Genomic DNA, 14,542 nt, shown 5'->3' on the forward strand with positions numbered 1-14,542 from the left:
GTCTCTGCAGACTTGCTGCTAAACATGGGGCATTGAGTCACTTATTATGCACAAACTGCTCTATTCCAGAGGATTATACTTTTCATCTTATGCTCTGTTATGTAAGTTATTGTATGATGTTGCCATCAGTTTAGGAGCTCAGCTTATTAGCAGGCTTCTCCGATCTCATACCAAATGCATGTTGACAGACATACACCTCATACAAGCAGGGGCGTAGCAATAGGGGTTGCAGAGGTTGCCACCGCATCGGGGCCCTTGGGCCAAAGGGGCCCTCCCTCAACTACAGTATTAGCTTTTTATTAGTCCTGTGCTCATAATAACCACTTCTATAGATACTTTAAATAGTGGTAATCATTTAAAAACTGTTCCCCATCCCCTTCTTGCATCTCTGACCAGTGGTGCTCAGCAGAGCTCGAATATTCGAGTAGCTCGAATATTCGAGCTCTTTTTCAGCTATTCGAGCTCGGTATTCGAGCTCCGAATAGCTGGAGCTATTCGAATGGGCTATTCGAGTGAACTCGAATAGCCCATTCACTATTCGCGCTATTCGAGCTAACAGCGCTATTCGAGCTCGAATACCGAGCTCGAATAGCGTCATAGCCCAGATTGATGTCCTTAGAGCCAATCAGAGGGCTCCCAGGCCCTCTGATGGCGGCCAATCACTGAGGGGGACCCTGGCCAGCCCCTACCCTATAAATAGCGGCCGCCATGTTCCGTTTCTCCGTCCTTGCCCGACTTTGCACAGAGAGAGATTTGCTCCTTTGTGCGTTGGCTTAGCAAGAGCTTTATTGTGGTCATTTACCTAGCGTTTTTGCTCACATACACCTCCTATATACACCTATATTGTTGTTAGTTAGATAGACATTGTATTTTAGTTAGTAGCTTTTGTGTTACATAGAGAGAGACTCAGACAGCTGCTGCAGGCTTACAGCTTTAGGCCTCAGGGCCTTGCCTGTGTGGGCAGCTGTTCTCTCCTGTCCTCTGTTTATTTCTCATCTATACCAGTATTTCTGCTGTCCTTTAGTACTGATTGATTGTATTTTGTATTGTAGTTATATACTGTAACTGTACTAGGACACTCACTCAGTCACTGTTCATAGGCTACTAGCTCCTGCGTGTGCGTGCACTCACTGTCTGTGTACTGTACACACACTCTATTTCCTTCTGAATAGTTATATACTGTAACTGTACTAGGACACTCACTCACTGACACTGTTCATAGGCTACTAGCTCCTGCGTGTGCGTGCACTCACTGTCTGTGTACTGTAGTGTACACACACTCTATTTCCTTCTGAATAGTTATATACTGTAACTGTACTAGGACACTCACTCACTGACACTGTTCATAGGCTACTAGCTCCTGCGTGTGCGTGCACTCACTGTCTGTGTACTGTAGTGTACACACACTCTATTTCCTTCTGAATAGTTATATACTGTAACTGTACTAGGACACTCACTGTCACTGTTCATAGGCTACTAGCTCCTGCGTGTGCGTGCACTCACTGTCTGTGTACTGTAGTGTACACACACTCTATTTCCTTCTGAATAGTTATATACTGTAACTGTACTAGGACACTCACTGTCACTGTTCATAGGCTACTAGCTCCTGCGTGTGCGTGCACTCACTGTCTGTGTACTGTACACACACTCTATTTCCTTCTGATTACTGATTGATTATTGTAATTTCTGGTTGTACTTACTGTTACTACTTACTGTACTAGTAGGGACACTCAGTCACTGTTCATAGGCTAGCTCCTGCGTGTGCGTGCACTCACTCACTGTCTGTGTACACACACTCTATTTCCTTGTGATTATTACTACTGATTATTGTAACTTCTAGTTGTACTTACTGACTCTGTTACTACTTACTTACTGTACTAGACACTCACTCAGTCACCTCGCCCACCAACCCACTCCATTAAAGTACCCCACTTTTCACCCGCCCTTTTAAAAAACTTTTGTGTTTACGCCCAAAACATCGAAGATGTCTGGAAGTGGCAGCCAGCGCGGTCTGGGCAAGGGGAAGGGCAGCAAGGGAATCAGGAGGAGAGGGAGCAGCATTGTGGCAAGCCGCGGCCGCGCCACCATGCACAGTTCCGCAGCAGCAGCAGCAGCGTCAGTGGCTAACATTCCTCCTATAGCCACTGGCCGTGGACGCCTTGGGCGCCGCCCAGCAGGAGCATCTGCAACTCACGCTGCAGAGACACAGCAGCAGCGGCGTGTAGCACCTGCTCCGATTTTCCTCCAGCCGGGTCGGAAACGTCCCATTGAGGAAAAGGATGCAGACACTGTGGTGCAACTGATGACGGAGGATGAGCAGCCCGCCATCAGCTCTGCATCCGAGGCCTCCACCCTCACCACCACCACCCCTGTTCGCAGCAGCCGCCCAGCAGGGCCTGGGGAGGAGGCCAGTTCACCGTCAGTCGCCGACCTGTCACTCAGCACTCTTTTGACCCCAGGCATGATGAGTCAATTGTCTGCTGTTGTTGGCGATTTGGAGGAGGAGATGCTGATGGGCACTTTGGGGGATGAGGGATTGGACAGCAAGACTGTGGCGACAGTCAAGCAGCCCATCCATGCATCAGGAGAGGAGTTTGGGGGGTCATCATCCCAGCAGGACATGTTTCAGGAGGGGGAGGATGATGATGACACGGTGACAGACAGAGACTGGGTGCCACCAGCTCCAGGGGATGTCGTCAGCAGCTCTGAGGAGGAGGATGCGCTTGTGGGCCTTGCAAGGAGGCACATCATTGCAAGCATTGGCAGCAGTAGGCAGGTCCCCCAGCCTGCTGGTGTCTCAGGCTCAGCAGCAGCAGCATCTGCCAGTACCACCACCAGCCGCACCCAAGCCCCCCCCCCCAACCACCACAGGGAGACAGGCAGCAGCGGTTCCATGCCGTAGGGGGTTGTTTTTGTCACCAATCTGGCGCTTTTTCACCATGCCCACAGTGTACAGCAAGTACGCCACTTGCAACCACTGTCAGCGGAAGTTGAGCAGAGGTGCAGACCCCTTAAAGTTCAGCACCAGCTCGCTCATCAACCACCTTGCTGCGAAACATTTCCACCAGCATGAGGAGTTCCAGAGGCTGAAGGCATCTGGTGCTGGCAGTGGCACCACACCCATCACTGCACAGCCTTCAGCAGCAGCAGCAGCAACAGCAGCCACCCGCCCTCCTGCTCCTCCAGCAGCACCAGCAGGAGTGCGGAAACGCACTGCTCCTCCCCCCTCTGCAACTCCTGCCGCCGACACTGAGGCCTGTACTGGCAGCCAGTCCTCAGTGGCCTCCTCTGCTGTGTCTGCTGATTCCCGTGCCAGCAAAAGGCCACGCCAGAGCCTTTTGAGCGAGTCCTTCCAGGGGGTGGTTAGGGCTCTGCCTCAAAGCAGCCGTCGCGTGCGTCAGCTGAACGGCTTGCTGGCACGGGCCATGTGCTCCCAACTCCTGCCGTACACGCTCGTGCAGGAGGGGAGCGACATTCGTGCGCTGCTTGCTTGCGCAGCCCCAGACTGGCAGCTCCCCAGCAGACACTTCTTCGCCCGCAAGGCCATTCCTGCACTGCACCGCTTTGTGATGGCCAATGTGGAGCGAGGGCTGGAGCACGCGGTTGGTGAAAGGGTCCACGTCACCATGGACTCCTGGAGCAGCCGCTTCGGGACAGGCCGCTACCTGTCCTTCACTGTCCACTGGGTCAGCTTGGTGGAAGGGGGTGAGGATGGGAGAGCAGCAGCGGGCACAGCAGCAGCAGCAACACAGTGGGTGGTGCCACCCCGCAGGGTCGGGGGAACTGCAGCAGGTTCCTCCGATCCTCTGCCATCCTCCGGCACACCTGGCCAAACCCCCCGCCTCAGCAGCAGCGTGAAGGCCCGCCACTGCCAAGCGCTGCTGCACTTGGTCAGCCTTGGGAAGACCAAGCTGACGGCAACCCATGTGTTGGCCAAACTCCAGGAGCAGGAGAGGATTTGGCTGACCCCCAGAGGCCTCAGAGTCGGAGAGGTGGTGGCCGACAATGGGGCCAATCTGGTTGCCGCAATAGACAGGGGAAACCTGACCCACATCCCCTGTCTTGCCCACGTGCTGAACCTGGTGGTGCAGAAGTTCTTGCACACCTACCAGGGGATGGGCGAACTGCTGGAAACGGCAAGGAACGTTGTGCGTCACTTCCGGCGCTCGGCTGCAGCCTGTGCGAGCCTGGAAGACGTGCAAAAGGAGCTGGAGCTGCCACGCCATCGGCTGATCCTTGACGTTCCGACTCGCTGGAACTCAGCCCTGGCGATGTTGGAGCGTCTGGTTGAACAGAAGCACGCTGTCAACCAGTACCTTGCCCTGGCCACTGTTTCCGCCGCTCAGAGAAGGGACAAGACCAGCAACATCCCGTCCATCGTCCCCGATGATGACTGGAGGCACATGCAGCAGGTGTGCTTAGTGCTGGCTCCCTTTCTGCAGGCCACTAACATGGTGAGCAGGGACCATGCTATGGTCTGCGAATGGGTGCCCCTGGTTTGTCTGCTGAACAGGGCCCTCGATGCTTTGCTGGAACAGGGAGCGGCAGCCTTGGACCAGCAGGAGCGGCAAGCAGCTGCACAGTCCACCTCTGAGGGGGAGGAGGAGGAGGACTTGGTGGAGGTCCCTGACCTTGCTGCTGATGAGGGGGATCAGCACAGCGCAGCTGAGTTGGTGCGGGGGTGGAGAGAGGATGAGGCGGCAGAGGAGGAGGATGAGGAGGACAGCACTGCCGTCGATGTGCCAGCAGACGTGGCCCGCCTCTTCCCAATGGCAGCGCACATGCTGACGTGCCTGCGCAAGGACCCCAGGGTGATCCAGATGAAGCAGAGGGAGGACATCTGGATCAGCATGATGTTGGACCCACGCCTCAAGGGGAAGTTGAGCCAGTTCCTGCCGCCTGCAGGAGGAGACCCAGCGCAACAAATAAGGAGCTTGCAGCAGGCCCTTGTTGAGCGCTTGGAGGAAGCCTTCCCCCAGCCTTCCACCCCCACTGTCCAGCCAGCACAGAGGCAGCAGCAGGTGCCTGCATCCAGCAGCAAGCGCCCCACAGACCTGCTGTCTCTCAGCAACGAGCTCTACAGGACTGTAGAGGCTCCGGCAGCAGTGACTAGAGAGGAGGTGCATGCAGCAGCATCCTCCTCCGGTCACAGCCAGCGCCTGACCCGCATGGTGGCTGACTACATGGGGTCCTACAGCGGGCTTGACAGCGATGCCCCTGTTGATCCCATGGAGTATTGGGTCAAGCGCCTGGAGATCTGGAGTGAGCTAGCGCAGTACGCCCTGGAAGTGCTGTCCTGTCCCCCTTCCAGCGTGCTGTCCGAGCGCTGCTTCAGTGCAGCTGGTGGCGTGGTCACCGAGAAACGCTCACGTCTGTCTCACAAGTCTGTGGACAGACTGACGTTTCTCAAGATGAACCAGGCGTGGGTGGAAGGCGAGTTCCTGGCCCCTGTTGTTGGCGAGAGGGGGACATGAACTGAAGAACCATCGTTAATGTGCCTTACCACCCTTTACCACCTCCTGGCTCCTGCTCACTAAGCCAGCCTGGTTCACTTTGACTATTACGTCGCCTGCAGCCACACATTTTACACCTACAGTGGACTGCTGTGTACTGCCCTTCTGCTGTCTGTCTGTGTTTCCCACTGTCAGGGTACACAGATTTACCTTCTGCTGCCACTCTGCCACCAGCTATTACGTCAAAAAATAGCTATATCTGTGTAATTGGTTGTAAAACCAAAACTACAAAACCATTAAAAAAAAAAAAAAGGTTTAATTTTTCTGAGGTGCCCGGGTTGAAAACTGTGTTGTTCCAGTTGTGTATTGGACACAATGTGGGCTGCACGACCGCTGTCTGGGACCTCCTGTTGTGTTTATTTACGCCCTGGTATCACCGCTAGGTACCAGGGCTATTATGTCACGCTGCCTGCCTGCTGCCACACTCACACTACTCCTCCATTCCTCCTGCTGCTGCTGCTGTCTGTCTGTGTTTCCCACTGCCAGGGTACACAGAATTACATTCTGCTGCCACTCTGCCACCAGCTATTACGTCAAAAAATAGCTATATATATGTTTAATTTGTTTTACAAACAAAACCAAAAAACCATTAAAAAAAAAAAAGGTTTAATTTTTCTGAGGTGCCCGGGTTGAAAACTGTGTTGTCCCAGTTGTGTATTGGACACAATGTGGGCTGCACGACCGCTGTCTGGGACCTCCTGTTGTGTTTATTTACGCCCTGGTATCACCGCTAGGTACCAGGGCTATTATGTCACGCTGCCTGCCTGCTGCCACACTCACACTACTCCTCCATTCCTCCTGCTGCTGCTGCTGTCTGTCTGTGTTTCCCACTGCCAGGGTACACAGAATTACATTCTGCTGCCACTCTGCCACCAGCTATTACGTCAAACAATAGCTGCTCACATTACTCCTCCATTCCTCCTGCTGCTGCTGCTGTCGGTCTGTGTTTCCCACTGCCAGGGTACACAGAATTACATTCTGCTGCCACTCTGCCACCAGCTATTACGTCAAAAAATAGCTATATATATGTGTAATTTGTTTTACAAACAAAACCAAAAAAACATAAAAAAAAAAAAGGTTTAATTTTTCTGAGGTGCCCGGGTTGAAAACTGTGTTGTCCCAGTTGTGTATTGGACACGATGTGGGCTGCACGACCGCTGTCTGGGACCTCCTGTTGTGTTTATTTACAGCCCTGGTATCACCCGCTAGGTACCAGGGCTATTATGTCACGCTGCCTGCCTGCTGCCACACTCACACTACTCCTCCATTCCTCCTGCTGCTGCTGCTGTCTGTCTGTGTTTCCCACTGCCAGGGTACACAGAATTACCTTCTGCTGCCACTCTGCCACCAGCTATTACGTCAAACAATAGCTGCTCACATAATTACTCCTCCATTCCTCCTGCTGCTGCTGCTGTCTGTCTGTGTTTCCCAACGCCAGGGTACACAGATTTACCTTCTGCTGCCACTCTGTCACCAGCTATTACGTCAAACAATAGCTATATATATGTGTAATTTGTTTTACAAACAAAACCAAAAAAAAGTAAAAAAAAAAAAGGTTTAATTTTTCTGAGGTGCCCGGGTTGAAAACTGTGTTGTCCCAGTTGTGTATTGGACACGATGTGGGCTGCACGACCGCTGTCTGGGACCTCCTGTTGTGTTTATTTACAGCCCTGGTATCACCCGCTAGGTACCAGGGCTATTATGTCACGCTGCCTGCCTGCTGCCACACTCACACTACTCCTCCATTCCTCCTGCTGCTGCTGCTGTCTGTCTGTGTTTCCCACTGCCAGGGTACACAGAATTACCTTCTGCTGCCACTCTGCCACCAGCTATTACGTCAAACAATAGCTGCTCACATAATTACTCCTCCATTCCTCCTGCTGCTGCTGCTGTCTGTCTGTGTTTCCCAACGCCAGGGTACACAGATTTACCTTCTGCTGCCACTCTGTCACCAGCTATTACGTCAAACAATAGCTATATATATGTGTAATTTGTTTTACAAACAAAACCAAAAAACCATAAAAAAAAAAAAGGTTTAATTTTTCTGAGGTGCCCGGGTTGAAAACTGTGTTGTCCCAGTTGTGTATTGGACACGATGTGGGCTGCACGACCGCTGTCTGGGACCTCCTGTTGTGTTTATTTACAGCCCTGGTATCACCCGCTAGGTACCAGGGCTATTATGTCACGCTGCCTGCCTGCTGCCACACTCACACTACTCCTCCATTCCTCCTGCTGCTGCTGCTGTCTGTCTGTGTTTCCCACTGCCAGGGTACACAGAATTACATTCTGCTGCCACTCTGCCACCAGCTATTACGTCAAACAATAGCTGCTCACATTACTCCTCCATTCCTCCTGCTGCTGCTGCTGTCGGTCTGTGTTTCCCACTGCCAGGGTACACAGAATTACATTCTGCTGCCACTCTGCCACCAGCTATTACGTCAAAAAATAGCTATATATATGTGTAATTTGTTTTACAAACAAAACCAAAAAACCATTAAAAAAAAAAAAGGTTTAATTTTTCTGAGGTGCCCGGGTTGAAAACTGTGTTGTCCCAGTTGTGTATTGGACACGATGTGGGCTGCACGACCGCTGTCTGGGACCTCCTGCCTGCTGTGTTTATTTACAGCCCTGGTATCACCGCTAGGTACCAGGGCTATTATGTCACGCTGCCTGCCTCATTGACTGCCTGCTGCCACACACTCATCCTCCTCCTCCTGCTGCTGAATTTACCTCCTGCTGTCTGTGTGTTTCCACTGCCAGGGAGCACATACAATGGCGCTTCCAACATGCGTGCGCCACCAGCTATTTGTTACGCTCAAAAATAGCTGCATTTCTTTAAAAAAAAAATTTAAAAGAGAAATAAGTGAAGAAGAAGAAGACGATATAGAAAAAGAAGGAGAAGAAGAAGAAGGAGAAGAAGAAGAAGAAGATGAAGAAGAAGGAGAAGAAAAAGAAGATGAAGAAGAAGAAGAAGAAGATCAAGAAGAAGAAGATGAGGAAGATGAAGAAGAAGAAGATGGAGAAGATAAAGAAGATGAAGAAGAAGAAGAAGAAGATGAAGAAGATGAAGAAGAAGAAGATGAAGAAGATGAAGAAGAAAAAGAATATGAAGAAGATGAAGAAGAAGAAGATGAAGAAGATGAAGAAGATGAAGAAGATGAAGAAGAAGAAGATGAAGAAGATGAAGAAGAAGAAGATGAAGAAGATGAAGAAGATGAAGAAGAAGAAGAAGAAGATGAAGAAGAAGAAGATGAAGAAGATGAAGAAGAAGATGAAGAAGATGAAGAAGAAGAAGATGAAGAAGAAGAAGATGATGATGAAGAAGATGAAGAAGATGAAGAAGAAGATGAAGAAGAAGAAGAAGAAGACAATATAGAAGAAGAAGAAGAAGATATAGAAGAAGATATAGAAGAAGAAGATATAGAAGAAGAAGAAGAAGATATAGAAGATAAAGAAGAAGAAGAAGAAGAAGAAGAAGTATATACAGTACTGAACAAAATTCTGGACACAACTTCTCTTTCCACCTTTTTTTTTTAAAGGAACATCCCCACATAATCACTTGCTGTTGTTACTTGGAAAAAAAGATGTTTCTTGCATCATTCACCCTCAAAACAAGTGTTGGAAGCTATTTAAGGCCAATTCGAATAGTCAGCTCGAATAATGAGCTCGAATACCGACTCGAATAGTGAGCTCGAAGTCCGAGGTCGAATCGAATAGTAAAAATTATTCGACTCGAATATTCGACTGACCTCGAATAATTTACTATTTGAATTCGACCAAACTCGAATTTTAAAAAGGGGTATTTGAGCACCACTATCTCTGACACTGTAATTGCCATTATTATTATTTAGTATTTATATAGCGCCAACATATTATGCAGCGCTGTACAGTGTATATATATATCTTGTCACTAACTGTCCCTCAAAGGAGCTCACAATCTAATCCCTACCATTGCCATATGTATATGGCAGATTTTGGTGCGCCGTATTAATTATTATGTATAGAGTGCTTGGGGGGCCCCATTGTAAAACTTGCATCGGGGCCCACAGCTCCTTAGCTACACCAACTGCCTACAAGCTAGATTTCTGAGAGAGCACGCAGGTGTTCATATAATTATTATAATGTATTTATATAGCACTGACCAGTGGCGTAGCTAAGGAGCTATGGGCCCCCATGCAAGGTTTACATTGGGGCCCCCCAAGTGCTCTGTACATAACAATTGATTTGGCGCACCAAAACCTGCCAAGGACAACCACAGTGTCAGAGGTGCCAGGAGGGGATGGGGAACAGTTGGTTAATGATTACTACTAATAAAAGCACCTATAGAAGTGATTATTACCAGTATAGGACCAATAGAGAGCGAATACTGTGGTTGAGGGTGGGCCCCTCTGGCCCTGATGCGGTCGCTACCTATGCACCCCCTATTGCTACGCCACTGGCACTGACCTCTTCTGCAGCACTTTTACAGAGTACATGGTCACGACGTCACCAAGTAGAGATCACAGTCTAACCTCCACCACAGTTACACCTGAATGTCCTATTATATTATTATACTGAATCGTGCATGGCTACAGAGAGACTGTACAGGAACCTCCAACCTTTTAAAAAAAATCCTGGGTTTGCCCCAGCTGAGACTTTTAGGGCCCGTTCAGACTACAAAGTGCGGACCGCAACGCATGCGGACCGCAACGCGTACGAACGCACGCCATCCGCGTTCGTATGCGTTGCGTGGCTGATCCCATCACTGAAAAGTGAATGGGACAGCCGCGCGTTTTTGTAAAATCTGCGTGCAGCATGCGTTCCCGGACCGCACAGGTCCGGAACGCATGCTGTGTGAACATCAGACATTGCACTCTATGCAATGTCTGATGTCCTGCGTGTCGGCCCCCCCGCATGCGTTTCCAAAACGCATATGGAAACGCGTGCAGTGTGAACGGGCCCTAAGAATTGCTTCCACTACACTAGGCGCGCAGTAGGAAGGCTCCCGAGAGTATTTGTGATAGTGCCCCCCATGCGATGCGATGCATGGTGAAAACCCTGAGTGGCTCCGATCATGCGGCTGCGCCGACACCGGTGGTGTCAGAATGGGCAGCCCTGCATGCGCAGTATGAGCTTGGGTCCCATTTAATTGTGCAGCCACGTAAAACGTCCTAAATATCTCCGCTTCCGCAGCACGTAGACTCCCGAAATTTTCAGGGTAGGGAGGGGACCTCCAGATCTAGCTCTGTGCCGAATTGCAGTCCCCGAGCTCCACTGATTCCCGAGATAGGTTTGCTGTAATCAGTCTCGGGAACCAGCGGAGCTCGGAAGCTGCAATTCGGCACATAGCTAAATCTGGGGGACTCCTCCCTACCCTGAAAATTTCGGGAGTCTACGTGCTGCGGAAGCGGACATAATTCTGGAAAATAATGTCTAACTTCCCACTGAGCATGCGTGATACTCAGTGCGTAAGGGAGCTTCGGGCTGCCCATTCTGACACTACACCGGTAACATGCTCGACCGTCACATGGGTTTGACGTCACTAGGGTCCTTTACCCATTAGGAAGTAACATCCATTAGGAATTAACAATGGTGTAAGATCAACGTCTAGAGAGGGAAGTTTGAACTGCACCTGACTTCACAGATCGAACGCTCAATGGATTTGCGTTATCAGCCGTAGCACGGGCTCCTTGAAATGCCTGGATGGTGTCCTTCCCGCGCTCGCTATTCTTAGGTTGCTCCGGACTGTTGTGGCCGAATGGAGCATGGCAGGTCTGGCTCAGAAGTTGTGCGAAGCGGTGGAGAATGAAGACGCAGAGTATGTGCACTATTGTTGTATACCCGTAATAAATAAAAAATACAGACGTTTGTAGGCATTTAGTGTGATGTAGTTTCTTATTTCATTTCACGTTCTAGGGTTATAAACTTGAAAGCGAGCTGTGCTCACTCACCACTGGTGTGATAAATGTGGCTTTTGGCATTTCGGGAAAATTTTAACATTACTTGTGAGGGATGTTTATGGAAGCTTTGCAATGAATAGCAGCTAATTAGCATAATGCAGTTTTAGAGAAACAATAGCTTTATAAAAAAAAAAGAGGGGGGGGGGGGGGGGGCTGTGTACATCCAAATTGACGTTTGGAAGACTTAGGTGAGTGAATCCATGGTGGGTGTTTGGAAAAAGTCAAGAGCAGCACTGTTTAAACACAAATGGAATGTTGTGTCACATTATGAGCATGTTGCGTCACACAGTGATGCATCAGTCAATGAAAAGTATGCTTCACTGTCAACATTTGCATTACGCGGTAACAATGCATGCTGTGCCACAGTCCATTAAATTGTACCGCACATTGAATGTGGCATAGATTTAACATTGCAGTGCGTCTTTCTGCATTACAATGTGTCCTTTGTCACACCACAAAACCCTATTATGAATGGGGTCTTATTGTAGTGTCAGTATTATGCATTTATATGCCAGTGTATTCCTTCCTATGTTTGGGAGTTAAATCGCTTGATTCAAGTTAAAGTGTGCACAAGGTGGTTTGGAACTTAAAGCACAGGTGCGAGCAGGAAAAAAAAATACTTACCTGGGGCTTAGTCCAGCCCCTGGCAGCCTGTGTGTCCCTTGCCACAGCTCTGCTGCCAGGTTGGCATCTTCTGTGCGCCGCTTACTACTGTGTTCATGTGGCTTGGAGCATTCTGCGCAGGAGCAGAAGTACTGCGCTTATGCAGGACCCTCCAGACCATGTCGGCGCGATCATGAGTGGTGCGGCCACGCGCAGGCACAGAAGATGCCAACCTGGCGAGGTTGGCATCTGCAATGGAGGGAATCCCTGGACACCGGATCTGCGGTGAGGAACACAGACTGCCAGGGGCTGGAGGATGCCCCAGATAAGTAAGCTCTTTTTTAAAAAAAAATTTTTTCCTGCTCGCACCTTTGTTTCCCGGCTTTCAGCACTGCAATGCACTACAGTTCAGTGTGGCGAATGCATTGTGGTGTAACAGCATGTGGTACCGATCGTTACTGCAAAATGTGCCCGTTAACAGTAAGGGTACTTTTTGATTGTACACCCAGTTCCAAATTATGCAAATGCTGTCTGATTTTTTTTTTTTTTCCCCAAGTAGTCAGTGCAAATGGCATGAACAAGCATATGCAGATCAGGTGTGTTTGACACTAAGATTAGCTGCATGATTGTTTCTGGTGTACTTCAGACACTACTGCAGCCAAATAGATCAGCAGGGCTGCCAGGCAAAAGGAAAGAAACATGGCAGCCTCCATATTCCTTTACATTACCTCTACATTTGTAAGTTTTTTTTTTGTTGTTGTTGTTCTTTTTGCCTTCCCCTGGATCAACTGGGATATACAGTGGGATGCAAAAGTTTGGGCAAACTTGTTAATCGTCGTGATTTTCCTGTATAAATCGTTGGTTGTTACGATTAAAAAATGTCAGTTAAATATATCATATAGGAGACGCACACAGTGATACTTGAGAAGTTAAATGACGTTTGTTGGATTTACAGAAAGTGTGCAAAAATTGTTTAAATAAAATTACCGTATTTTCCGGACCATAAGACGCACTTTTTCTCCCCCAAAAGTGGGGGGGAAAAGTCAGTGCGTCTTATGGTCCGAATACTACTTTTCAGCCGGCACCAGGTGTCCCAGGTTTCCCCTCTCATGCACATATAGAAGTGGCCTGCTGCTCTACTTACTGTTTGCTGAACCATATATACAAATGCAAGTAGAACTAAGGCTTGGCAAAAGTGGTCGCTCTATGGCCCGCCTGAAAAGGTATCGCGGCCACTCAGTGTCTCAGCGTCAAACATCTCTATGGTGATCTGAAAAGCTGTGCGCTGATTGGCTGCTGCGGTGGATGACTCGTGCTTCAGCCAATCAGACTCGGAACATATTAAAGGCCAGCTATCAATAGCGGCGAATATGTGTGTGTTATGGGTTAGCAGATAAATACATGGATTACCGTATAATTTGCTGCCAGACCCGAGCAGACCGTTTACAAGCTGCTATTATTCTCAGTCCTGCAGGCAAACACGATCATATATGAAGCGCAGCTTCCCGGTATTACGATTGTTTTTCCCCCTCCCGCTTACTGGATGTGCACGCTGTAGCCTTTATGCGCAATTAGCAGGCACCGTGACAGCTGGGGTCTCCTCTCTGATAACGCAGCCTTCTCTGAGTCTGCGCAGGTGCCTGCTAATTGCGCTGAAAGGCTACAGCGTGCACATCCAGTAAGGAGGGGGAAAGACAATCGTAATACCGGGAAGCTGCGCTTTATATATGATCGTGTTTGCCTGCAGGACTGAGAATAATAGCAACTTGTAAACTGTCTGCTCGGGTCTGGCAGCAAGTTATAATCCATGTATTTATCTGCTAACCCACGATTGACACACATATATTCGCCGCTATTGATAGCTGCCCTTTAATATGTCCCGAGTCTGATTGGCTGAGGCATGAGTCATCCACCGCAGCAGCTAATCAGCGCACAGCTTTTCAGATCACTATAGAGATGTTTGACGCCAAGCCCCTGAGTGGCCGCGATACCTTTTCGGGCGGGCTATACTATAGTGCAATCCCCAGCGTTCAAGAGGTCCTCAGCCAATCAATGCCTGCAGATGCACCAATTGCTTCTTTCTGTGACTGCACCATCATCAGGGCCACGCACTGCCAGGAAAATACAGGAAGCTAGAAGCTGTAACTCACAGTATCTGCACCATGATCAACAACACCTTTTCTCAGGAGGACAGTGACAGGTCAGAGAGCCGGCAGCATGGGGAGAAAAGTGAAAGAGAGCTGGAGATGAGGAGATGGCAGCATCGCATCGGCACAGCTGGAGGGGATCTGGGGTGCTGGTGGTATGTATGGTTTGTTTGTTGGGAAGGGGAGACTGGGGTGTGGGGTATATGAGGAATTGTGTGGAGGAGGGGGTAATGTCATATGTAGGGGTCTGAATCAGAGTGTGTGGCAGAGGGGGGTGCTGCTTAGGAGAAAGATCAGAAAGTTACTGAAGCAGTGAATGTTTGAAATTATGGTACCAGGT

General features: G+C 49.4%; 1 protein-coding gene across 5 annotated transcripts in view; it reads left to right on the plus strand.

The window, feature by feature from the left end:
* Positions 1–11,057: 11,057 nt before the first annotated feature.
* ANKLE1 (ankyrin repeat and LEM domain containing 1) overlaps positions 11,058–14,542 on the plus strand; it is a 204,319-nt gene continuing 200,834 nt past the window's right edge. For all 5 annotated transcript variants that reach the window (XR_011020485.1, XM_068233769.1, XM_068233770.1 and 2 more), the window contains exon 1: positions 11,058–11,310. Coding sequence is in view for 4 of the 5 variants with exons in the window: in XM_068233769.1 (XP_068089870.1) it covers positions 11,258–11,310 (53 nt within the window). In the remaining variant the exon portion in view is untranslated. The remainder of the gene's footprint in view (positions 11,311–14,542) is intronic.

This window comes from Hyperolius riggenbachi, chromosome 1, assembly GCF_040937935.1.
Source record: "Hyperolius riggenbachi isolate aHypRig1 chromosome 1, aHypRig1.pri, whole genome shotgun sequence".
NCBI classification, from domain to species: domain Eukaryota; kingdom Metazoa; phylum Chordata; class Amphibia; order Anura; family Hyperoliidae; genus Hyperolius; species Hyperolius riggenbachi.